This window comes from Squalius cephalus, assembly GCF_949319135.1.
Source record: "Squalius cephalus genome assembly, chromosome: 10".
NCBI classification, from domain to species: domain Eukaryota; kingdom Metazoa; phylum Chordata; class Actinopteri; order Cypriniformes; family Leuciscidae; genus Squalius; species Squalius cephalus.
The window spans coordinates 37,330,748-37,356,916 of NC_137131.1; the positions used below are offsets into that span (position 1 = coordinate 37,330,748).

General features: G+C 36.7%; 1 protein-coding gene across 1 annotated transcript; it reads left to right on the top strand.

Moving 5' to 3' along the window:
* Positions 1 to 15: 15 nt before the first annotated feature.
* ercc3 (excision repair cross-complementation group 3) lies at positions 16 to 25,335 on the top strand. The gene is made up of 15 exons (XM_079884779.1): positions 16 to 174; positions 1,105 to 1,304; positions 1,403 to 1,639; positions 1,745 to 1,794; positions 2,679 to 2,814; positions 2,941 to 3,108; positions 3,391 to 3,595; positions 9,552 to 9,866; positions 12,105 to 12,289; positions 14,431 to 14,633; positions 16,968 to 17,064; positions 19,818 to 19,935; positions 22,262 to 22,380; positions 22,502 to 22,651; positions 24,530 to 25,335. Exons 1-15 carry the CDS (start codon positions 147 to 149, stop codon positions 24,665 to 24,667), a joined length of 2,349 nt encoding a protein of 782 aa, XP_079740905.1. The 5' UTR covers positions 16 to 146; the 3' UTR covers positions 24,668 to 25,335.
* The last annotated feature ends 834 nt before the right edge of the window (positions 25,336 to 26,169 follow it).

Below are 26,169 nucleotides of genomic sequence, written 5' to 3' on the forward strand. Positions count from 1 at the left end.
CCATCGTTTTTTTCCGTAGAGAAAGCGTGCTGGACATGGCCGCTACAGCACTGACGTCTTAATGAATCCTCTTGCAGTTTTATTATTAAAATGTGTTAAACCATCACTCAATTCACTATAGGTTAGTGTTTTCTAGGGCTGACACGATGGGAAAGAAAGATAAGAGTGATCGAGGTAAGATAGACGCCATTCTTAAGAAATAAATACATGAATTTAATCAAAACAATTTGATGGACCAATGCAAGATGTGCTGTTTAACTGATGTAGCAGAGAACACCACGGTGGCACGATTGTTAAAATATAACCATGAGCTTATTTTGTTCATAAGTAATGTATAAACAAATGTTTAAATACATGACATTCAAGTTCAATAGAAATTACATCAGAGAGAAATTACATCACTTGAACCGTATTGCAAAGACAAAGTAGATTATTTACGTGTACTTTTTCCCCCACTAAGGTTACAGTGTAGATATTGCTTTTAAATACTATTAAAGGGATAGTTCACCCAAAAATGAATATTCTCTCAATATTTACTTACCCTCAAGTTGTTCCAAACCTGTGTGAATTTCTCTCCTCTGTTGTACACAAAAGAAGATATTTTGAAGAATGTCGGTAATCAACTGTCTGGTTATCGACATTCTTCAGAACATCTTCTTTTGTGTTCAACAAAAGAAAGAAACTCATACAGGTTTGGAATAACTTTGCCCAGATAGCACACGCACGTCTGCAAGATGCCTGTTAAAGATCACTTCATCTGGAAAGCATCTGTTGTTTACTAACATCTGATAGACATCTTTAAGATGTCAGTTTAACATATATTCTAAATCATTACATCTTAAAGACATCTAAACATCTATTTGATATCTGACAGGAAACGTCTATTGCAGATGAGCAAACACTCTTAAAAATACGTCTTCCAGACGTAAACACGCACATCAAATAGACGTCTCTGTGATGTATGTGTGCTATCTGGGATGTTATCTCTTTAAACTATTACTAAGGACACCTGAACCAGCAAGGTTTGAACTAAAATCAGATCTTCAATAGCAGGATTGATCATCACCTGTTTAAATTGCTGAAGTAGTTGTTTATTCACTTTAGATAAAAAGTCCAAGAAGCGTTATTATGATGAGGAAGAGGAGGATGAAGAGCTGGTAGGCAGTGAGTCTCAGGAGGCCATTCCAGCAGCTGCTGGAAAACAGGTGGAGGAATCCAGCACTAAACTGGATGAATATGGAGCCAAAGACTACAGACTACAGATGCTTCTCAAGAACGACCATTCTTCACGACCCCTTTGGGTGGTAAGACTATAGATCCTTGATCGATTAGCCATTTACAACAGAAGCCACCACCATTAAGAGGGTCCCTATCCCTTTATCTGTGTGTCTGACTCTTGTAGGCTCCTGATGGTCACATCTTCCTAGAGGCTTTCTCTCCCGTGTATAAATACGCTCAGGACTTCTTGGTGGCCATATCAGAGCCAGTGTGCAGACCCATACATGCGCACGAGTACAAGCTGACGGCCTATTCTCTCTACGCCGCCGTGAGCGTCGGCCTGCAGACCTCTGACATCATTGAGTACCTGCAGAAACTCAGCAAGACCTCTGTGCCAGATGGCATAGTGCAGTTTATTAAGGTGTGTGTGAGCTGGCAGTCAAGTCTGTCTGAATTTTACAATTTCAACAATTTCTATATATATACCAAAGCCACTAATTTTCTCTCTCTCTTTGTTCTTCTGCAGCTGTGCACAGTAAGCTACGGTAAAGTCAAAATGGTCCTGAAACACAACAGGTCAGTTTGTTTTTACACATTGTTCATTATTTAATTCTCACTAAAGTTAGTTATGTCATTGAAAACTCTGTTTATTGAATATATAGCCTATTGAATGATTTGCTGTCATTTCATTGGATAATGGGTGGCATTTTGAGCAGCTGGTAGTATGTATTAAGTGGAAGTTGGTGAATTGTAAACCATTTTTTGACCATGAACTCTTTGGATTTACTTGAACTTGAATGAAAATTGTTAGTTTTGAATCTTGAGATTGGATGAACTTGATTCTGAAACTTAATTGTTCCTTTTATGGTGAGAGATAACTTTATTGTCGACTATTACTTAAAAGCTTAGAATCAAAAATATTATTACAATTTGAAATAACTATTTTCTATTTTAATATAACTTAAAATGCAATTTATTCCTCTAATGGCAAGGCTGAAGTTTAGTCTTCAGTGTCAGTGATCTTCAGAAATCATTCTAATATGCTGATTTTGAGCTCATAAAACAATCTTCAATGTTGAAAACGGTTTCTCTTTTTAACATTTTTGTGGAAACCGTAATTTTTTGGTAGTGTATGGACTTAGTTGCCACCTATGAGTCCTTATAAACTAGACTGTGCAACAACCACAGGGCATTAATAGTGCAGACCAGTTAAGACATTGGGTCTCATTCGCTAATTCGCGGATTTATACGCACAGAAGAACTTCTAACGACTTCCAACACCTAATTTACAACATGTGTACGCACATGAGTTTGTTGATGTTGTTCTAACGTTAATGAATTTGGAGTATTCTAAATGAGCAACAGCATTCCCAAGTTAACTCACTTGCATAAAACTCTCCCAAACCATGTCCGTGTACGCACAGTTAGTGAATGAGAACCTGTTTGTGTGTTGAGAACAGGTACTTTGTGGAGAGTGCATTCCCTGATGTCATTCAGAGGCTGTTACAGGACCCTGTGATTCGGGACTGTCGTCTTCGGTCTGCTGATGGTGAGGAGACTGAGCTCATCACTGAGGTCATCTCTAGCAAATCAGCAGTGAGTATGAATGCATACACAGTCTCAATTTTGCATACAGCACAATAACATGTTGACATAAAGACACTTATAGTGAAGCAGAAGGCTCATTTTTGGTACCAAAACCTGTTGTGTCGTCCTGTCCAGATCTCAAAGTCTCAGCAGGACAATGGTGGTCCATCCACCTCCCAGCCTGCAGATGAGCAGCGCTCAGGAACTCAGGTGCCAGATGACATCTTTAGTTACTACGAACAGATGGATAAAGAGGAGGAGGAGGAGGAAGAGACGCAAACAGTGTCATTTGAGATCCGTCAGGTGTGTGTCTGTGCTTGAATGAGATGTTACTTGATTGTGAATTTATAGTTTGTTTACCTTGACAGTTCCTCCATTGACTTTAGATATACAAAGACAGTGCACTCATATCACTATGAATGGGAGAAAGTGCAATGCGCAATTTGGCGGAATAAGCCCCGCCTTCTAAATAAGTCCCTCCTTCACCCCCAAATTTGTGTTAGCTGTCCAGTTGTTAGATTAGAGCATTCAATTTCACGCGCAATAATCTAATTTCTTCTTCCTGTTTCTGCTGAACCTTGGTAGGAAATGATTGAGGAAATTCAGAAGCGCTGCATTCAGTTGGAGTATCCCCTGCTGGCGGAATACGACTTCCGTAATGACACGGTGAACCCTGACATTAACATGGACCTGAAGCCCACCGCTGTGCTGAGACCATATCAGGAAAAGAGTCTGAGGAAGATGTTTGGGAATGGGAGAGCTCGATCTGGAGTCATCGTCCTGCCTTGCGGTAAACTATCTCTGAACATCTGCACAGTGTTTGAATTATTTCTTCCCAGAGGCAGGTGATGCTTAGTCCTGTACTATAGCAGAGCATGGCTCTGCACCCACAGCTAAACAGACTAGGCTTTGGAATATGTACAGTGAGGAAAATAAGTATTTGAACACCCTGCTATTTTGCAAGTTCTCCCACTTAGAAATCATGGAGGGGTCTGAAATTGTCATCGTAGGTGCATGTCCACTGTGAGAGACATAATCTAAAAAACAAAACCCAGAAATCACAATGTATGATTTTTTAACTATTTATTTGTATGATACAGCTGCAAATAAGTATTTGAACACCTGAGAAAATCAATGTTAATATTTGGTACAGTAGCCTTTGTTTGCAATTACAGAGGTCAAACGTTTCCTGTAGTTTTTCACCAGGTTTGCACACACTGCAGGAGGGATTTTGGCCCACTCCTCCACACAGATCTTCTCTAGATCAGTCAGGTTTCTGGGCTGTCGCTGAGAAACACGGAGTTTGAGCTCCCTCCAAAGATTCTCTATTGGGTTTAGGTCTGGAGACTGGCTAGGCCACGCCAGAACCTTGATATGCTTCTTACAGAGCCACTCCTTGGTTATCCTGGCTGTGTGCTTCGGGTCATTGTCATGTTGGAAGACCCAGCCTCGACCCATCTTCAATGCTCTAACTGAGGGAAGGAGGTTGTTCCCCAAAATCTCGCAATACATGGCCCCGGTCATCCTCTCCTTAATACAGTGTCCCATGTGCAGAAAAACACCCCCAAAGCATGATGCTACCACCCCCATGCTTCACAGTAGGGATGGTGTTCTTGGGATGGTACTCATCATTCTTCTTCCTCCAAACACGTTTAGTGGAATTATGACCAAAAAGTTCTATTTTGGTCTCATCTGACCACATGACTCCTCTGGATCATCCAAATGGTCATTGGCAAACTTAAGACGGGCCTTGACATGTTCTGGTTTAAGCAGGGGAACCTTCCGTGCCATGCATGATTTCAAACCATGACGTCTTAGTATATTACCAACAGTAACCTTGGAAACGGTGGTCCCAGCTCTTTTCAGGTCATTGACCAGCTCCTCCCGTGTAGTTCTGGGCTGATTTCTCACCTTTCTTAGGATCATTGAGACCCCACGAGGTGAGATCTTGCATGGAGCCCCAGTCCGAGGGAGATTGACAGTCATGTTTAGCTTCTTCCATTTTCTAATGATTGCTCCAACAGTGGACCTTTTTTCACCAAGCTGCTTGGCAATTTCCCCGTAGCCCTTTCCAGCCTTGTGGAGGTGTACAATTTTGTCTCTAGTGTCTTTGGACAGCTCTTTGGTCTTGGCCATGTTAGTAGTTGGATTCTTACTGATTGTATGGGGTGGACAGGTGTCTTTATGCAGCTAACGACCTCAAACAGGTGCATCTAATTTAGGATAATAAATGGAGTGGAGGTGTACATTTTAAAGGCAGACTAACAGGTCTTTGAGGGTCAGAATTCTAGCTGATAGACAGGTGTTCAAATAGTTATTTGCAGCTGTATCATACAAATAAATAGTTAAAAAATCATATATTGTGATTTCTGGATTTTTTTTTTTAGATTATGTCTCTCAGAGTGGACATGCACCTACGATGAAAATTTCAGACCCCTCCATGATTTCCAAGTGGGAGAACTTGCAAAATAGCAGGGTGTTCAAATACTTATTTTCCTCACTGTAATTACAAAATTAAATTAAATTATTTGGCCAAAATATGAAATTAGCAATTTTAAACTATTTGCTATCATTTTCTCTTTTCAGCAATTATGATAAATACATGGATATTCAGGAGTTCTGCCTCAGCCTGGATGGATATTTGTAATAACTATTAATGAAATATTCATTTTCCAGGACAATTTTACTTAAAAAAAGTATTTCTTTGTGATCAGTAAAAATGTATAAAAATGTATAAACAGAAAAACTGTTGAATTAAGTACTTTAAAAAATGTTGTCACGTTTAGTCTCTTCCGTTGGTTATCACTTTCGACCATCACAGTAGGGGTGGGAGATGTACCGATACACACAAGTAACCGGTAGAGATTTTGGACTATCGTCTCTATAGCGGTTGCGCTCGTGAGGTTTCTGTGCTGCATGGTCACGAAAGCTTATTGTTTGCATGCGTTTGCATTGCGGTTTAAAAACAAGTGATTTTAAACCGTTGAAGAGCAATTAGCTGGGAAACATTCTCTTTTCAGTATATGTGCGCGCTCTCTGAGAGACGCGCGACATGAAGCCGCAGTTCATATAGCGCGCGAGAACTGAACTCTTTTTTTTTGTCGCCTAATTGGACCTGAAAGGTTAAATACACATGCCTATGTGTCAAAATGACTATGCATTTGCAAGTAAACAGAGTCATTTATGTCTTAACCCTTATGTGCTGTTGGGGATGTTTTCATCCACTATGGGGTATTTTTGAGTCTAAATTTGGCCATAACTTTTTCTGTGTTTCAGCAAATGGAATGATTTTTGGTGACAAATCTTATTTTGACACATATTTTGGGAAAATGCTTTGAAATTTTTCAAAAACTCAACAGTACACTGTGGGCAAATTTACTACCCTTTCGTTATGTTTCGTGGCTGAAAACAGCCACTACTTTAAACTGCTGTAAAAATGTATCAGATAAATATTTTTTTCAATTTTTTTTGCATAAATCTATTAATCAACCTCAGTCCTGCTCAAAAATACTAAATGTTTAAAAAAAAATCAGGATTTTAACTCTTTAATTGCCAAATTCGTAAATGATGTCACTGATTTGGGAAAAAAACACACACAAAATGACTCATTTTCAATATAAAATGTGATTGTGGACTGGATTTTTTTTTACCTTTTATCACAGTCTTGGACATGTCAAAGATTAGAAACAACATTGGTTTTGATGCATTGTTAGTTTTTGTGCAGCATCAGATTTTAACTTTTTCTCCCTCATTTACTGTTCGTGGCTGTTTTTGCCCCATTGACTTCCATTATAACCACATTTTTTGATTGCAAAGTCATGACACCATATAATCATGCATTTTTGATTGTTGGTGGTTTTCCCTGTTGGGAAGAGGTAAAATTTGTAATTTTTACTGTTGATAACCAGGTGGCACCATTAACCCTTTAGATAGGCCTGTGCAAAAAAAAGCTTAGTTTCTGGCTTTTACATGGAGTTATATGGAGTATAATAGCATAATCAAGTGTGTGTGTGTGTGTGTGTGTGTGTGTGTGTGTGTGTGTGTGTGTGTGTGTGTGTGTGAACTCACCTTGATGCGTCTGAGAAAATCTAAATATGCACCTCAGCTCTCAGAACTACATGGAGTAAACAAAAACAAAGTAAGTGTATTTATGCATCTGCTGCCTTTTGATGGTGAGAAATGCAGACTAAACAAAAACAAAGCAAGTGGATTTAAACGCGTGCATGCAAGCCTGCTGGTCATTTGATGGTGAGAAGAGCAGCAAGCAACATGAGAAAGGGCTTAACTTGTAGTGAAGTTTTAGAGATGATTATGCAGCCTGACCCTTCCAGCGAGCTGCAGGATGTATCGTCTTCTCCCTCTGACACCACAGACTCAGGAGAGTCAGATCCTGATTTGGATGTGGCACCCTCATCATCCTCTCTAGCTTCCACTGAAGGCGAGGAGGATTCGGAGGATCCTGGATCTGGGTGGACTGGGAGAAACGGCGAAGTGTGGTTTTCCACTAACGCGGAGACAACTCCCTTTCTTCAGCCTGCCAGAGGCGTGACTCCAGGGCCGACGCCTTCGCAAGGGTCCAGAACATGGATTCCGTGTTCAATCTGTTTTTTACGGAGGAGATGATTGACCTCATTGTCAGCATGACTTGCGTCAACACATACATGTTTGTACAGTCATACAAACATGTATGACTATGCCTTGTGATGGCATAGCGCGTCGGCCCTGGAGTCACGCCACTGGCAGGCTGAAGAAAGGGAGTTGTCTCCGCGTTAGTGGAAAACAACACTTCGCCGTTTCTCCCAATCCACCCAGATCCAGGATCCTCCGAATCCTCCTCGCCTTTAGTGGAAGCTAGAGAGGATGATGAGGGTGCCACATCCAAATCAGGATCTGACTCTCCGGAGTCTGTGGTGTCAGAGGGAGAAGACGATACATCCTGCAGCTCGCTGGAGGGGTCAGGCTGCATAATCATCTCTAAAACTTCACTACAAGTCAAGCCCTTTCTCATGTTGCTTGCTGCTCTTCTCACCATCAAATGACCAGCAGGCTTGCATGCACGCGTTTAAATCCACTTGCTTTGTTTTTGTTTAGTCTGCATTTCTCACCATCAAAAGGCAGCAGATGCATAAATACACTTTGTTTTTGTTTACTCCATGTAGTTCTGAGAGTTGAGGTGCATATTTTGATTTTCTCAGACGCATCAAAGTGAGTTCACACACACACACACACACACACACACACACACACACACACACACACACACACACACACACACACACACACACACACACACACACACACACACACACACACTTTATTATGCTATTATACTCCATATAAACTCCATATAACTCCATGTAAAAGCCAGAAACTAAGCTTTTTTTTGCACAGGCCTATCTAAAGGGTTAATGGTGCCACCTGGTTATCAACAGTAAAAATTACAAATTTTACCTCTTCCCAACAGGGAAAACCACCAACAATCAAAAATGCATGATTATATGGTGTCATGGCTTTGCAATCAAAAAATGTGGTTATAATGGAAGTCAATGGGGCAAAAACAGCCACGAACAGTAAATGAGGGAGAAAAAGTTAAAATCTGATGCTGCACAAAAACTAACAATGCATCAAAACCAATGTTGTTTCTAATCTTTGACATGTCCAAGACTGTGATAAAAGGTAAAAAAAAATCCAGTCCACAATCACATTTTATATTGAAAATGAGTAATTTTGTGTTTTTTTCCCCCCCAAATCAGTGACATCATTTACGAATTTGGCAATTAAAGAGTTAAAATCCTGAATTTTTTTTAAACATTTAATATTTTTGAGCAGGACTGAGGTTGATTAATAGATTAATGCAAAAAAAATGGAAAAAAATATTTATCTGATACATTTTTACAGTAAAAGTAGTGGTTTAAAGTAGTGGCTGTTTTCAGCCACGAAACATAACGAAGGGATGTAAATTTAAACAATGCACAAGGGTTAAGTGAATGTAAAGAGTTGAGAAAGAAAATGTACGAGTATATTGGATCCATTAAAGGGACATTATCCAAATTTACCTGCTGTCGTTATTAATGTTAATCAAACAACAAGAAATGAGAAAATTTCTCACTGCTCTTGACTGAATCACTTTTGTAACTTTGATAAGAATAAATGGATATTTAATTTACACAGTGAAGACTATGCATTGTTTTTTTTATACATTTGATTACTTTATACATTTTAGGCTATGTAGCGTTTCGTGTGCTTGAAGTTTTTCAGTTAGGTCTATTTCATTTGTGTCTTTGTTTGATTGTAGTTTGTTTTCTTTGCTCTTTTTTTAATCAGTTTACCTGTCTTCAGTTAGCTTGAGAGATTTTTTTTTTTTTTGGCTAGTATTAGTTTTCTTTTAAATGATACTGAAAGATAAGAATTATGAAATTTGTTTGACATCATAACCTTATTTAAAGCAAATATAACTATATTGTGATATATATCGTTATCATGAAATAAAAGTACCCATATTGTGAAATAAGATTTTGGTCATATCGCCCAACCCTACATCACAGTTTCCAATTCAGTTGCGCAATAAAATACGGTTGTCAATCCAGAAACTTTACAGTGTACTTAGTAGAATGAAAAACTCAAAGAATTTACAATTGAGTTACAAGAGCAACTCTGGGTTAGAAGCTAATTGAATGGAATTATTGAGTTAAAATAAACTGAATCTACATTGACGTCCTTTGTTATTCTACTCTTCTTTCCCACAGGTGCTGGTAAGTCACTGGTAGGCGTCACTGCTGCCTGCACAGTGCGTAAGCGCTGCCTGGTGTTGGGAAACTCCTCTGTGTCAGTGGAACAGTGGAAGGCTCAGTTTAAGATGTGGTCCACCATTGATGACTCCCAGATCTGCCGTTTCACTTCAGATGCTAAGGACAAACCCATCGGCTGCTCAGTGGCCATCAGCACCTACTCGATGCTGGGCCACACCACCAAACGCTCATGGGAAGCTGAGAGGGTCATGGAGTGGATGAAAAGTCAAGAGTGGGGGCTTATTATTCTGGATGAGGTGCACACAATCCCAGGTAGGCTGTGTTTGGGAGTGCAACTTGACAAAATGTCAAGCAAGAAATCACATCTTCCATGCTCATTTTTTTGGTCACTTTGTTTTTGTTTTCCTCACTTCACAATAGTTAGCTCCACCCACAGTGAAATTTCAAGACAGAAAACAATCCGTAATTCAGTCATCACTGCTGTTGGTTAGATTTTGAATGGCGAATATTTTTAAGTCGAGTTAGTTAAGTTAGTTTACCCAAAAAATCTGTCATCATTGACTCATCCTCATGTTGTTTAAAAAAAAAAAGAAAAAATAATTAAGATATTTCTAATATTCTAATTATTTTTGTCCGTCCATTGAAAGCCTAGGTAACCCTTTACATTTCTGCATTTGGCAGATGGTTTTTTATCCAAAGAGACTTGGATACACATTTTATCAGTTCTTTCTATCCCTGGGAATCAAAAGTTTTTAGCGCCATGCATTACCAAAGATCTTCTGTTTGAGCTACAGGAAGACTTAAATCAACATGTTCACAGCTTCAAAAAGTTCATAAAAACATGAATCGAGCGGTTTATTCTAAGTGTTCTGAAAAGACGTGATCGCTTTACTGTGTATTATGAACAGGTTTCATTTTGGCTTTTATTCACAAATATAGAGCACATCAAATCAATTATGTGTGAACCAGTGAGGTTTGTTCTTATCCATAATTTGAGCTTCCGTTATTTGATGTGTTATGTACATTCGTGTCCATTAGAAGGCTTAGATTAAACTGCTTGATTCAAGTTGATTGCGTGTATGATGTCTTAATGAACTTTTTGATCAGGCAATCAAAATGTTGATTACTTACACTTTGAATGGTTGGACAAAAATGATGTGAATATTAACAATATCTTCATTTGTGTTCTGAAGATGAACAGAAGTCTTATGGGTTTGGAACAAAATGCGAATGAATAAACAAATACAGAATTTTAGTGTTTGGGTAAACTAACCATTTAAAGGGGTTATGTCATGAATTTTTTAATTGTTTTAATATGTTCCTTGAGGTTCACTTATAATATTAATTAAGTTTTTTTGCACAAAAAAACAAATGTATAAGTAGAAAAACAATTATTTTCAACCTTCATTCTGACCCTCTGTCTGAAATGAATTTTTAATGGGTTTTGACCTTTAAAGCTTGTCAGTAAAAGGCCACTGTTATGATTTGCTAACATCACTGCATAGGAAACCGTATCAACGCCCACTCGCTATTGCACACGAGTAAGTGTTTTAAAAACATTATTCATATAAACCCGTCATTTACATAAGGTTTGTGATGCAGCTGCTGTCAGATCCAGTGCAGTTATCTGCTTCATCTTTCTACTAAAGTTTCTTTGCAAACTCTCCATTACACTGACTGTACCTCGCTGACAGAACAAAATGCTCCAAACAAACATAATACTCAGACGTGATCCGGGATGCCAATAAAATAAACCATCCACTTGTTTCCGACACTGGGATCCTCCTGAAGTCTGTACAGAGACGCTAATGAGCTGTTTAAACTGGACGCGTCAAAGCGATCGTTCTTTGACTCTTCCATTTGTCCTGTTGTCGACAGACTCAAGCACATGGAGTGTTTCAGAAACTGAAGTTGCATCTGTAAACTGTATCCAGTGTAGACAGTATCAGTGATTATAATAGTCTAAGTCTAATGGGTTCTATTTGCCTTTGACGTGAAGCTCACATCCAGTGTAGGCAAATGTCTGCCGTTAAACGACCGAATGCCAGTGGGTGGGGCCTATGATGTATAACTATTGTCGATGTCTTGCTCTGGAGGCAGGCATATGCAAATGTTTATGACCGTGTGATGTCACAGGTCACCCAGTATCAAAACAAGCTGTTCAAGCTTGATTAAATAAATGCTTTGTTTATAATGAGTTGGATGTTTTAAGCTATGAAACATGGTACAAAGACCTCTTACATGTCAAAAGATCAATGCAAATGTCTTGACCCCTTTAAATTTCTTAGTTTAGAAAAACCAACAGCAGCCACCTAATATCAAATTTACAGCAAAAAAAAGTTGTAATGTCTGTATCTTCAAGATGAATTTCAAGCAGAAAATCATGGAGCAGCAAAATAAAATTGAATATTTGAGGAATCTTCTGATTGGCTGGAATTTTGTCATTTTGCTCTGCATGCTTTCAACGAGGACAGAGAAATGATTTGAAACACAAATGGAATGTAAAATCAAACCATACAGATTCTTGACTCTTTTGTGCTTGTCTTGCAGCAAAGATGTTCCGTCGTGTTTTGACGATTGTCCAGGCTCATTGTAAACTGGGTCTCACTGCCACACTAGTGAGAGAGGACGATAAGATTGTCGATCTCAACTTCCTGATCGGGCCGAAGCTCTTTGAGGCAAACTGGATGGAACTACAGAACAATGGTTACATTGCTAAAGTCCAGTGTGCTGAGGTGAGCTGTGAAAAACCATTGTGATCCAGGAAATGAGTCGAACATTTCTCCCCATAATACAAAATAAGCAACAAATGTTCTTTTCATGTGTATATTCCACAATGTGAATTGTTAGATTGATCTCTGAAACGTGTCGGGGGGGGGGGTCAACAGGGTTAATGAACTTATGAAACATTGCATTTTGAGGCTTTGAAGCCTGGTGCACAAAGAAAATACAATACTGTTATTCAATATTGCTTTGTAATTTTTGTTCTTACTAAACAAAGCCACTCTATTTAGCACATGAGCAGAAAACCACATGTACCGACCTATGCATTGTTCACTGTGTTCTGAACACAGTCTTCACAAAGAGGTTCTATAAAGAGTAAAACTTCAATGCAAATCAGGCTATTTATCACATTTTTGGTAAATCTTTTAGCATGGTTTGTTTAACTAAAAGAATACATATTGCAATCAAGTCAGTCAGTGAGGCAAATATATAAATTAGATGTATAGCCCAAAAATATACAAAATTCCTACAGACTTTGAAAAAAGTATTTTCATGGAAACCTCTATATTCATTGTAAATGTTTCTTGTTACGCTTTTTTATTCTAGTGAAGTTAAGTATTACTATGCAGTTTTATGCATAGTATTTGAATAAGAGTGTCTCATTAATCTAAAAACAAATATAGATCTTATAGATCTTAACTGCAGAAAGTGTTTAAATGTGAATCTAATATAACATTTTTTTCTTCTAATTTTTATATTAAAAGATATATATAAAATGTATAATATAATAAACTCAATATATTCTATATACTTTTAAAATGTTTAATTAAATAGAAGCTTCATGGATTAGTGACAGTTAGAGTTTATCGGATAAACCTTGTGAGGAGCTCATCCGTGTAGCTAATCCACTTTATTTTATTGGTAAAGTAGTCCTGTATGTTCTTAAAAGACATGATCATCTCTGTAGACTATTAACAGGTTTAATTTCGGCTTTTATTCACATACAGTACCAGTCAAAAGTTTGGAAACATTACTATTTTTAATGTTTTTGAAAGAAGTCTCTTATGCTCATCAAGCCTGCAGTTAAAAAAAACAAAAAACAGTAATATTATGAAATATTATTACAATTTAAAATAATGGTTCTCTTTTTTTAATATACTTTAAAATGTAATTTATTTTTGTGATGCAAAGCTGAATTTTCATCAGCAAGTACTCCAGTCTTTGGTGTCTTATGATCCTTCAGAAATCATTCTAATATGATGATTTATGATCAATGTTGGAAACAGTTGTGCTGCTTAATATTTTTTTTATAACCTGAGATACTTTTTTCAGGATTATTTGATGAATAAAAAGTTAAAAAGAACTGTATTTATTTAGAATAGAAATCTTTTGTAACAATATACACTACCGTTCAAAAGTTTGGGAACAATAACTATTTTTTTTAAAAGAAATTAGTACTTTAATTCAACAAGGATGCGTTAAATTGATAAAAGGTGATGGTAACGATTTATATTGTTAGAAATGTTTTTTATTTTGAATAAATGCTGTTTTTATGAATAAATGCTGTTAACGTTTTATTCATCAATGAATCCTGAAAAAAGTATTCCAAAAAAATATATTAAACAGCACAACTGTTTCCATCATTGATAATAACTGAGTATCAAATCATCATATTAGAATGATTTCTGAAGGATCATAAGACACCAAAGACTGGAGTACTTGCTGATGAAAATTCAGCTTTGCATCACAAAAATAAATTACATTTTAAAATATATTAAAAAAGAGAACCATTATTTTAAATTGTAATAATATTTCATAATATTACTGGGGTTTTTTTTTTTTATTATTTATTTATTTTTAACTGCAGGCTTGATGAGCATAAGAGACTTCTTTCAAAAACATTAAAAATAGTAATGTTTCCAAACTTTTGACTGGTACTGTACATAGAGCACATCAAATATAGTAAACGGCAGCTCAAATTAGCATGAACCAGTGAGGTTTGTTTTTATCCATAATTTGTACATGTGCTCCATGTATGTGCATTTGTGTCCTTTCAGAAGACTTTTTGGGTGTTGTGTAGAAAATGTAAAAAGTGCTGTGTGTGCTTTAAACCTACATTTCCCTTGAGTGTTCACAGTCCCTGTATCTCTAGGTATGGTGTCCCATGTCTCCTGAGTTTTATCGTGAATATGTGGCCATAAAGACGAAGAAGAGAATTCTGTTCTACACCATGAATCCCAACAAGTTCCGTGCATGTCAGTTCCTGATCCGCTTCCACGAGCGGAGAAACGACAAGATCATCGTCTTTGCCGACAACGTCTTTGCTCTGAAAGAATACGCCATCCGTCTGAACAAGTAATGCCTTATTTTATTTGTACATGTTCACACACTTGAGTATATACCAGCGCTTTTACCTCTATATTGTGCTTGCCAATTTTTTCTTTGTTTTTTTTTACAAAGTTTGTTGTAGAGCTCAACTTTTTCATTGGCCTCTTCTATTAATATGTATTTTCCCCATTTATTTGCTTTATAGGCTTGAAATGTTTTACATTATTAGCCATGAACCAAACCAACCTGCTCTATGAATCATAACATAACAAAACTTAGAATCAATTAGGGCTGGGCAATATATCGAGTTTGTATATCTTATAAACAATTTAGGATGAGGCAGTACCGTTTTGATATTACACATTGAAAAATAGTGGAGGGTTGCTGAGGGGAAAGTGCATAATCCAATTTGTCCTAAACATGAGACATGCTATATTAAGGGCTACAAAATAACTTGTGAGTGACATATTGTTAACGCGTTTAGTTCCTCTTACCAGTTTTACATTTAGTCTGTGCTTTTGTTTTTATTTATTTAAATTTTTAGTTTAGTGAATTTAACTTTTGCTTTAAAAAGTATTCTTTTTGTTTTCGGATTGTAATGTAGTTGTTACAATGTTAGAATGTATTGTGATTTTAACCCTTTTTTTGTATATAATATATAGTATAACCTACATGGTTACATTCACCATATTTGTTTTCATAGCTTCAATATGAACATTGTAGGATAACACTGGGCAGGATGTGAAATATAATTTTCTTTATAAAATAAATACAGAATTTTATCCAAATAGAGAAAAGTAGAAATATCACCCAGACCTATCCTGACAAGCCTATCCTATCATTATGTTAAGCCCGCCCACCGACTCTATACACGATGCGATTGGCCTGACTAGAGTTTGGTTTTTCCAGCTCGCAATCCAACGGAGAGTTGCTAGACGACACTGGCTGCAAAATAAAATCTGCTGCCGCTAGGGTCCGTCTAGATTTCTAGGCTAACCCAGACCTAGATTCAATGCAAAAATGTATTTGAAAATCAAGAAAAAAATACTACATGTATTTCAATTAATTTATGCATGAATTAACTACTTGTTATTGGTTTTCACACATAACACTTGCTAAATTACTGTAAAATTGCCAGATTGAAAATCTGCTGTTCATCCACGTAACATCTTTTTTTTTTTTTTTTTTGGTTTCTCTTATTAGTGGAGCTTTTAGGTGGTGTAGTTGTTCATTGAGAATTCAGCAATTAAACATGATTTTTAATCACTCTTCTACAGAAGCGTATACCATCACCTAACAACCTCAGAGGTCATGCTATTTCCATTTATGAAATCTCTATGGAGAAAATGAATGGGATTTTTTTTTTTTTTCTGAGCTTTTCTTTAGGGTTTTTTTAGGACAAGTACAATATTTGTACTAGAGTAATATCAACAAAGCCATAGCTTACTAAAAGCCTGGAAAGGAGCAGCTTTTACAAAAGAGATCCACACACTGGGTGACCTCAAATGTTCCAAAACATTCTTAAACACATTTCAAAAGGATTTTGAATGCATGTTGTAAAGCCATGATGCAAACCTGAAAAAAAGAGTAAGACCAATCCTGTGTGTTTGTTTCTGGGTACTCTAGAAAGCAGCAAAAGTTCAATTGGACTGTCCCTGGCGCAACCTGTAATCAGCTTTACTTTACCAGGAAAATCCCATTCATTTGGCAAAGTTAAAGTGATTAACAGTAAAGTTTTTTCAAAGAAATTGAAAGGCTAGACTCTAAATCTCTTACTCTAACGAGAGGTTGTTCGAGGACTTAGCAGGAGCCTGAGGGTTTGTGAGGTGAAATTTGCTAACTTTTGTTTGTTTTTATTTTAGAATTTTATAGTTTATATTGTGTATAATGCATGTGTATATACAGTGTGATTCTGCTAGAAATATGCTGTGCAGTGCTATTGCATTCCTTAGGTCTCTAATCAAATTTAAACAAATTTGTAAGTATGTGAACACCTTTGTAAAAATAAAGTTTCAAAAAAGTTTTTTTTAAAGTGATGCCATAGAAGAACCTTTTTTTTTCTTTGTGTGAAGAACATTTTAAAATTCTGAAGAACCATTTTCCACTATAAAGAATATTTTGCGCAATGGAAAGGTTCCCTGATTATTAAAGGTTCTTCATGGAACCATCGATGTCAACAAATAACAATTTTATAATAGTGTATGAAGGGTCAAAGTGTCCTTCAAAGCACAAAATATGGCATGTATGATTTTTTTGATTTATGTGTAAATGCACACGTACCACCAGCTAATTACTCTTCGACACTGATAAAGAGCTACCACAAAAACGGAAGTACATCTCTCTTACACTCTCTCTTTTCAGACCGTATATTTATGGACCAACATCTCAAGGAGAACGTATGCAGATCCTTCAAAACTTTAAACACAATCCCAAAATCAATACCATCTTCATCTCCAAGGTAAACTGCTTTTCTCTGTCCATTTCCTTGTGAAACTGTGGATAAGTATTTTTCTTTTAATTTTTGAGGTGTTATTCTTAGCGTCTTTTACACAAGTAAAACAGTCTGCAACAGATGAAAATCAGTAATGCTATTCAATTTAAATGGCATCTAATGAAATATCAACAGTCCTTTTACACAGTCAGATGTTGCTGTATAGGAGAGTTCAACAGAGGTGGCTGGCACTGTTGTGACCCTTTAATTCCTTTCAGACCTTGACGTTCCACCCATTTACAAGAAAAGCACATTTCTGCAGTTTAGGTGATTTAGAAACGCTAATAACATTCTTGAGTCTAGGATCATTTGTCTTGATGACCTGACAAATCTCAGTACTGGACAAGCTTTTTTTTTAATCATACATACTTCTATCTAAATCAGCCAACAAACACTCTCTGCTGAATCTGATGTCCAAAACATCATAAATCTAAATGTCTTGAAACTTGTATTTAATTGCTGAATGTCGTCAAGATTAAACCCTTGTGTCCACAAGTCATGGTAAAGTAAATCAAGCAGTAAATAACCTGTCATTTGCTAATGTTGCAGAAATGACACACTTCAGCTTTAATTTATATGGAAAAATGCATTACTCATTTTGAGCAAATACAAAGAGATCAAACATCCAACAAAATGATGGGCATAAAAAAAAAAAAAAAGCATTGTCAGAAACATGCATGTGGGTTACTTGAGAGACTGATTTTGGGGATGCTGTTCTGACCTTATTAACTTTACATTCTACCTTAATGCAAATGATTTAGTGGTAAAAGTGATGCACATGTGCTGATATGATTGTCCTTAAAAGTCAGGCTATTCAAATAAGATAAGAGTATCTGCATGGGAAAGGGCTGTATGCAAGGTGTTTAAAGAAGGTATGTAATAGACCTTATAATAGCCGTCTCTGCACTCTTTGTGTTCTGTCTTCCGGTTTGTATTTCCACAGCATGAAGGTAAGATCTTACAGATTTATGAATGAACTACTCGTTCAGAAATCTTCCCAGTCTACTTATATTTATGACATCTGCTTCAAACATTACAATGCTCATGGTAACTTTTGTTGACTCCACAATAAGTAAATCCACTTCACCAGCTAATTACTCTTCGACAATGATGCCATAGAAATAAAGACCTACCGCAAAAACGAAAGTAAATTTTTATGGATGTCCTTAAAAGCCTGCAAATAACCAAAAGCACAATTATGAAGAACACCATATTTATTTATTTATTTATTTTCCCCCATTAAATGCCTTTGACTTGTTCTGCAATAAAGTTTAAGCTTGTTTAATTTAGGGCTGGACCCGAATATTCGAATATTCGTTCGGTGGGTTGGTATTCGATTTGAAAATTTGACATTCAAATATTCGTTTTTTTTTTTTTGCACACCCGGGATCCCCCGCGAAACGATCTCATTCGCGCTTGAATAAGGCCGGTGACACACTGGCTGCGTGGCGTGTCCATTTTTATTTCGGCTCCCATGTTAACAGGTTGGAGTTTGCACACTGCCTGCTTGAGACAAGCGTCTCAGGCGCGGCTTGAGCCACGCGGAAAACGCGTGCATGCTAGAAATAGAACCGAGGCCTAAGTGTTCCAGCAACGGGAGTGTTCTCTGGCTAGAGCGCAGAACAGCGGAGTTTGTATGGACCGAAGTGCATGCCTGAGCTTGTGTTTTGGGTTAAGCTGCGTTGCTTTGACTTTGTGGAAAATAGAATAATAGAAACAAAATGTATTAGCCTTCTTACCCGTTATTATCAATCTAAATTTATCTCGCTTTTAATTTAACTTAATTTTGGTTTTCTTTATTAAATTTCGTTTTTCTTTATTTAAATTTAGTTTTTTCTTTATTTAATTTCGTTTTTCTTTATTTAAATTTCGTTTTTCTTTATTTAAATCTACCCTTTACTGTGTCAGTAATTTGTTAGTCAGAAAAATATTAGACTACCTTAAAAGTATTGCTTAAGTTAACATACCTGTGTGTGTGCGTTTAATATCACTAGTGCAGTGTCAGTTCTCGGAACATATAAGCCCTGCACGCGTGAGGCGCGTCGCTTCCCGCTCGAGCTGTTCTGTAGTTTACTAAAAATAAAATTCTGAATGTGTCGCGTCTCGCATGTCTATCTATATTGCACCGAATGCAACACTGCACTCCCTTGTGAAGTCAATTGTATGAACGGTTCTCGAAATAATCAAAATGAAAACGGACATACAGACACATAGAGATTCCTGCCTTTATTAGAGAGAAGAATATGTTCAGCCCCCTCTCTCCAAGCTTCGAATATTCGATGTTCATTACTACCGAAGCTTCGAAGCTCAAAAAATGGCATTGGACCAGCCCTAGTTTAATTATGATAAAGCATTCTATCTTGTAGACCACACCAACAAAATGATCAAGAAACTGTGTTGACTTTGTTCATATCACAGAATAACATTTATCGCTACATTTAGTGATAGTGAAAAATGCTTTTTAGTTTTAGCTCCAGGAAATTAAGGATTTACTAGTGTATTTACTGAACTAACTGAAAGGCTTTGAAATTTATTTACAGTGTTTTACATTTTGAAATGCAACAACATACCAAGTTGAACTTGTGTAGCTAGGTCAAGGATGTTTTCTCATATTTGTTTCTCGTATTTGCCTTGAAAAACAATGGGAAAGAAGCGCAGTGGAATGGAAAACTGTGTTCAGTGTGAATGGACCCTTATTCTGTTGTCTCTTGTTCTGTCAGGTAGGAGATACTTCCTTTGACCTGCCGGAGGCAAACGTGCTCATCCAGATCTCCTCTCATGGCGGTTCCCGTCGTCAGGAAGCTCAGAGACTGGGCAGAGTGCTGCGAGCCAAGAAAGGTAGCAACTCTTCCACCATCATTATGGGATACCTGGATAGACCATTTAGACGGTCTAGTTCTAAATTGTTAGATGTTGCATATTATAATACATGTTTTCTGAGATCTTTTAGAATTCATAGTGAAGGAATTGCAGTGAAATATTTTAGGATGAATTATTAAAGGAAATTATTCCTTTAAAGCAGGGGTGGGCAAACTACGGCCCGCGGGCCACATACGGCCCGTTAGGCTGTTTAATCCGGCCCGTCAAGTATTTAAAAAAATGTCTTAAGATCGCATTCATTTAGCCTTTTTCTTGCAATACTTGGCATAATCTATATATTGCGTTGCATATATTTGACAATCGGAATATCAGATATTTCATGCCATAGCTAACAAATGTAAAAAAGGAAAATATGACATAAAAGCAGATCATCATTCATTCAGCGCTGTTGTGGCTGCGGTGTGTCACGTAACAAGCAATGACCATGGAAACCAAACAGACAGCGACTTAAGCGCATAGACTTGTTGCACGTTAATGTTTTTTCCTTTTTTGGAAACTCACAGAGAAAAAAAAAATGTTTGGTAACTGCTTGCACACCTGTTTAGTTTTTCCTTTGATTTGTCTGCTATTTAGTTTCTTTGCTCCTCTGGATTTGTGGATGTAATGTATCCTGACTGATTCCGTTTATCGCCCGGTTTTCGGCTACGCTCCCCTGTCTGCCGTACAGAACCCGTTTTTTTTTTTTTTCATTAAATGTTCTGATTTGCCTTTGCTTTTTATGTTTTATTTTATTATTCTTAAAATAAATTTGTATATTCGTTTATTTCGTTTTTTCCACAAATGTATGACTTTTGGAAGTGCATGGCAATCAATTTGCACTTCAAAAAGTCATACATTTGTATGCAGTTTTAATAAAGTTGAATTAACGTAACCTTCTGTCATTTTTACTCTTCTAAGTGTACACTTTCTAATTTACTGTTAGGCCCATTAAATAATAATAAGGATAAACAATATTTTAAAAGTATAGGCTATAATTATCTAACATATGACTAATTCAAAATTAACCTCAAACATTTTTGGCGTATGAAATGGCACGAGAAATAAAATTTATGGTATAGATACGCACTTTCATGAGATCGTGTTTCATAATCTGCTACTGGGCCGGCCCTCTGTCAAATTTTAAAACCCAGTGTGGCCCTTGAGCCAAAAAGTTTGCCCACCCCTGCTTTAAAGGCACAATATGTAACTTTTTTGCTTTAAAAATAGCAAAAATCACTATATCTATGTTATATATATTTTTTTAGTTGTGTACTTACATTATCCCGACTGTTTCCAACAACTTTCAAACTAGGAGAAATTTGTAATTTAATTCGAAGACACGTCCCGTTTCTTTATTTCCGTTTTGTCGCCGTCAATGGCGTCATATCCACGTTGTCCCTGGTTTCCGCTCGTACTGCCATAGCAACCAGAGCTATGAACCAGAGCCCTCTGATAGTAAACAAGGCGACAGACGTGGACCACTGTGTAGTTCGCAATGTCTATCTGCACGCTGTTGTTGTTTCGTTCAAACATTATGGACCATGGCAAGCAGACTTTGGATAAAAAAGGAGAACTAAAACTAGAATCAATATCAGCGCGGTGTTTTCGAGATGCCTAGCGCTCCCATAGACAGTATATAAACGAGAGCTCCACTTCCGAGACTTCGACCGCTCCTACATGTACTTTATTAAACAGGTGAGCACATTTACATAAAACTAATCAATGTTATATAGTTCAACAATGATAAAATGTTAGAATATGATCTGTATGTTATTCTAATGTTAGAATATAGCTTACTGCTAGTCTCATACAGACAAACTAACACATTCAAATGCAGTTTAGTGTGCTAGTGTAATGTTAGACCAAGTGAAACAGCGCTGCATTACCTCACAAGTTTAATTTGTCTAATAAACTGACCTGTGAGTTGTAATTCTGCACTTGCGTGTAGTTCGGTAGAACGAAATGTCCATATTCCTTTTATATCCGCGGGACTCGCGTCACGTGTGGAGCTGATAGCTGTCTCTTAGCAATCCCGAACTGCTTCATATCACAGTCATGATAAAAACATAGATGTATTCAGTCATCCATAAACATTAGATCGGTCGGCTTGACGTTGACGACAAGATCCATAATTCTTAGCAAATGTTTCGTCATCAAACTATGCCTTTGTTATTGTAAAGAGGTTAGCGACCCCTACCGGCGAAAATTCCATACTGTACGTTTAACCATTTAACCAGTCGTACAACAAAATGTCTAACAAAAGCTGTATATAAAATTTTCTTTTCTTTTTTCTTTTTTTTTACAGGTATGGTTGCGGAGGAATACAATGCTTACTTCTACTCGCTCGTCTCTCAGGACACACAGGAAATGGCTTATTCCACCAAGAGACAGCGCTTCCTGGTGGACCAGGGATACAGTTTCAAGGTTTCAAGGCTATACATGAACTGCAAACACCTCAGTTTGATTATTCTGATTGGGAATGCTAGCCAAACAGGAAGTTAAATTGGGTCTTGGTCTGTCACATATTCTTTTCGTCTCTTTTTAGGTGATCACAAAGTTGGCTGGGATGGAGGAGGAAGACTTGATGTTTTCCTCTCGTGATGAACAGCAGCAGCTCTTGCACAAAGTTCTGGCAGCATCTGATCTTGACGCAGAAGAGGAAGTGGTGATAGGAGAAGTGGGAGGGAAGCTGCAGGTATCTCCACTCGTTTTTGTTTCTTTCTGCTGCCTCATTTGTTTGCTCATTGCGTGTCGCTGTTTTGAGCCTGGAAAAACTTGTATTCTTGGCTCTGCTGATCTTGATCATTAACCACAGAAACGGCAAACACTGGTCTTAATGCTTTGAATCGAGATTGCGATCTTTTAACGATTAATCGTGCAGCTCTATATATTTTGTATAGAAAACAACTTTCTTCCAAACTGTGCCTTGAGCGAATTAAATGTTTAGATCAACTGAGAATAGGTTTATAGACCTTATGTAGCCCCGCCCCTTTTCAGCGCTGCGCTTGTTGTCTTTTGTCTTCCGGATTGTATTTCCACAGCGATCTTAAGAATTTATGAAATTTCAATTTTAAATTTAAATGTACTTAAAACTGCCCATTTTAAAATCTTCCCGGTCTACTGACATATGTTAAGACATCTGCTTTAAACATTACAATGCTCATGATAACTTTCGTTAACTCAACAATAAGTAAATCCACTTCACCAGCTAATTACTCTTCCACAGCGATGCCATAGAAATATACAGAGCTACCGCTAAACGGAAGTTCAAAGACAATTTTCTAAAGATGGCTGCGCACTAGGGCTGCAACAAACGATTATTTTGATAATCGATTAATCTAACGATTATTAGAACGATTAATCGACTATTCATCGATTATTTTGCCGACTAATCAGTAAGATTGGAACGATTATTCAGCTTTTTCAATTAGTTAAAACACTGAGTTATACATATTCTAACTATAATATATAAAAAAAGAAAATCACTTCAGCTTTTGAAATGTTTTTTTTTAATGATCTTTGAGTCAACTAAACAGGTCATTCTCTTTAAGTTTTCAGATTTCTGTCCAACTCAAATCACACACAAATGCTCTAAGCATTGGTTAAATATTCTGTTCTCTTTCAATAGAAAAAAATAAACAAAAAAATAATCAGCTGCATTACAGACAAACTTAAACTGCAAACAATTATTATAAGAATAAAATAAAATGAAAAAATTGACATGACAATTGAGCTGACAGAGACATTCTCATTCACCTTTTAATTTACAGTATAAAAAATTAACTGACATGATATTCTTCATAACATCTCCTTTTGTAAGTCTTCATAAATATGGAACAAAATACAGGCAAGTGATAAGACTGTAATACCTAATAATAAAAACAGCCCTGACTACTAAGCTCGATCAAGCTTTATTCTATGCAAAAATAAATCATCACATTACTGTAATTATATTATTATTGTTAATATTATTGCTATTATTAGTAGTATTGCATTCTCTAATAAAGAGATTTACTGCTAGTTATTTAGCTCCAGCTGGAGAACATTCACCTCTCACTGGCTCGTCTTGTGCCGGGGTGTTTCCTCTTTAAGTGCTTTAACATGCATGTTGTGCTCCCGTGAAAAGCAAGTTCCGCCTTGCATGTATTGCACATGACAGCATTCTTGGTTTGAAGTTTTGTGAAACTTTCACACACCTTGCTAGTTCGGATTCGTTTGCACTCCGTCATAATTCGCGCTGTGTTTTCTTCTACAGCGATAGCATTTGTAACGGCTGCATTACACTCTAGCGCTACAGCGCCGTAGCGGTCAAATCCCGATATTGCAGGCCCTTACATTAGGTCACGTGAGATCAAACGACTACTCGACAACAAAGATATTTGTCGACAATTTTTTATTGTCGACGTTGTCGATAATGTCGACTAATCGTTTCAGCCCTACTGCGCACTTGTTTCTCTGGCGCATAAGGTCTATAGCACTGATGTACATTTAAGCATCATAATGATTGTGTTAATCTGTAAATGCGTTAAAATGCTTTGTTAACCTGCCAGTGAATATATACTGTTTTCTGTAGTTTTCTCGCCGTATGGGAACTATGAGCTCCATGTCTGGTGCAGACGATACAGTCTACATGGAATACCAGGCGTCCCGCAGTAGCAAGGCTTCGGGAATCAAGAATATCCATCCACTGTTTAAACGCTTCCGCAAGTGAGCATATTCACGGACCGAATGAAGCAGAGACGGCATCTGGAGGCACCAGGACCAAATAATGAACTTCCAGCAGCAGGACGACCGGCATATTCATAAAAGACATGTTATGGCTGATTGTCTCAGACAGAGGCATTTAAAGACTAAGAAAGAAGAAAAACTGCTGTAGTTTCAGAAAGATTCAAGAATCTAATATCTATAGTATTACAAACAGGATGTTTGCAATTATACAGTGATTTGTTTGAATTTGTTATGAGAAATTGAATTGCTAAGAAAGAAGAATTTTGTACAGTATGTAAAAGCCAAAACAGAACCTGTTGTTGAAATGTACAGGTAAACTTTTATCAATAAAACATACTTTGGTAGCACTAATAAGATGTTATGCTTTTACATGAGTGCATTAGGTTACTTCAATGAACAATATTTACAGCATGTATGAATCTGTATTCATTTTTTTATTGTTCACAATGCATTAATTTACATTATACAATGAGACAGGAATAAGTGATGGTGGTGTGCATATTTTTTTAAATCAACGGTCAATTATTCCACATATTTTGCAGGATTTTGTCCATATTAACACTTTTTCTTATGCATCAATTACATTTACAAGGAAAAAAAAAAAAGCTTTTTAATCCATTACAGTTTCATATAAATAAACGTCATATGTCATCTTGACTTTAATATTTCCTTAATTATTTAAAATTAAAAATAGTATATTTATAGTGTAATCTATCATGCTTGCATGAATGTAACATGAATGTAAAAAATACAGAGGCTGCTTTTTTTTTTAGAAGAAGAATGGTTCACCAAAATAAGTAAATGTCATAATTTTCCCATTTTCACTGTCATTCCAAACCTGTATGACTTGTATTACTTTAATAGATCACAAATTGAGAAGTCTTGAAGAATCTTTATGATTTTCCTTGACCATCATGAAAGTGGATTTTTTTCTTCATAAATCCATAAAAGTCATGTACTGTATTCCGAAGCCATATGAGGCTTAAGGAACATTTTGACATTTATGTTGCTTATTCACTTTAAATCTAGCTTTACTTTCACTGAGTGCAAGCCGTTTGGACATTCTGCTGTACATTAGGCTATACTCCTTTTGTATTCCATGGAAGTAAGTCATTCATGCTTTGAAAGATGAGAGTGAGTAAACGACGACGGAATTCACATTTTATTTAGTGAAGTATCACTTTCAGACTTATTTTGAACTGTAGTGTTTCAATGTGTTTTATAATAAACATCGCTGTAGATGGATTATTAGTCTAAAAATCTCTAAATGCAAAACCACTGTAAAAATCATTATTCCTATCTCTTGTTTTCAAAACTCAATTTAAAACGCTAACTTTTTACTTTTTTACTTGGACTTGTCATTTTAACGTCAGTAGGCCTACACAACCAATCAGAAACAAGCATTCAACAGCTCCGTAGTGGTATGATAAAATGCTTTAAAATCCATTTTAATGTATGTAGATATGACAGAGATAGTTCACCCAA

Coding starts and splice junctions, on each gene's coding strand:
- ercc3 (XM_079884779.1), top strand. CDS start 147: ATGGGAAAGAAAGATAAGAGTGATCGAG. Junction 3,109..3,390: donor TGTCATTTGAGATCCGTCAG/GTGTGTGTCTGT, acceptor GAACCTTGGTAG/GAAATGATTGAGGAAATTCA. Junction 9,867..12,104: donor TGAGGTGCACACAATCCCAG/GTAGGCTGTGTT, acceptor CTTGTCTTGCAG/CAAAGATGTTCCGTCGTGTT.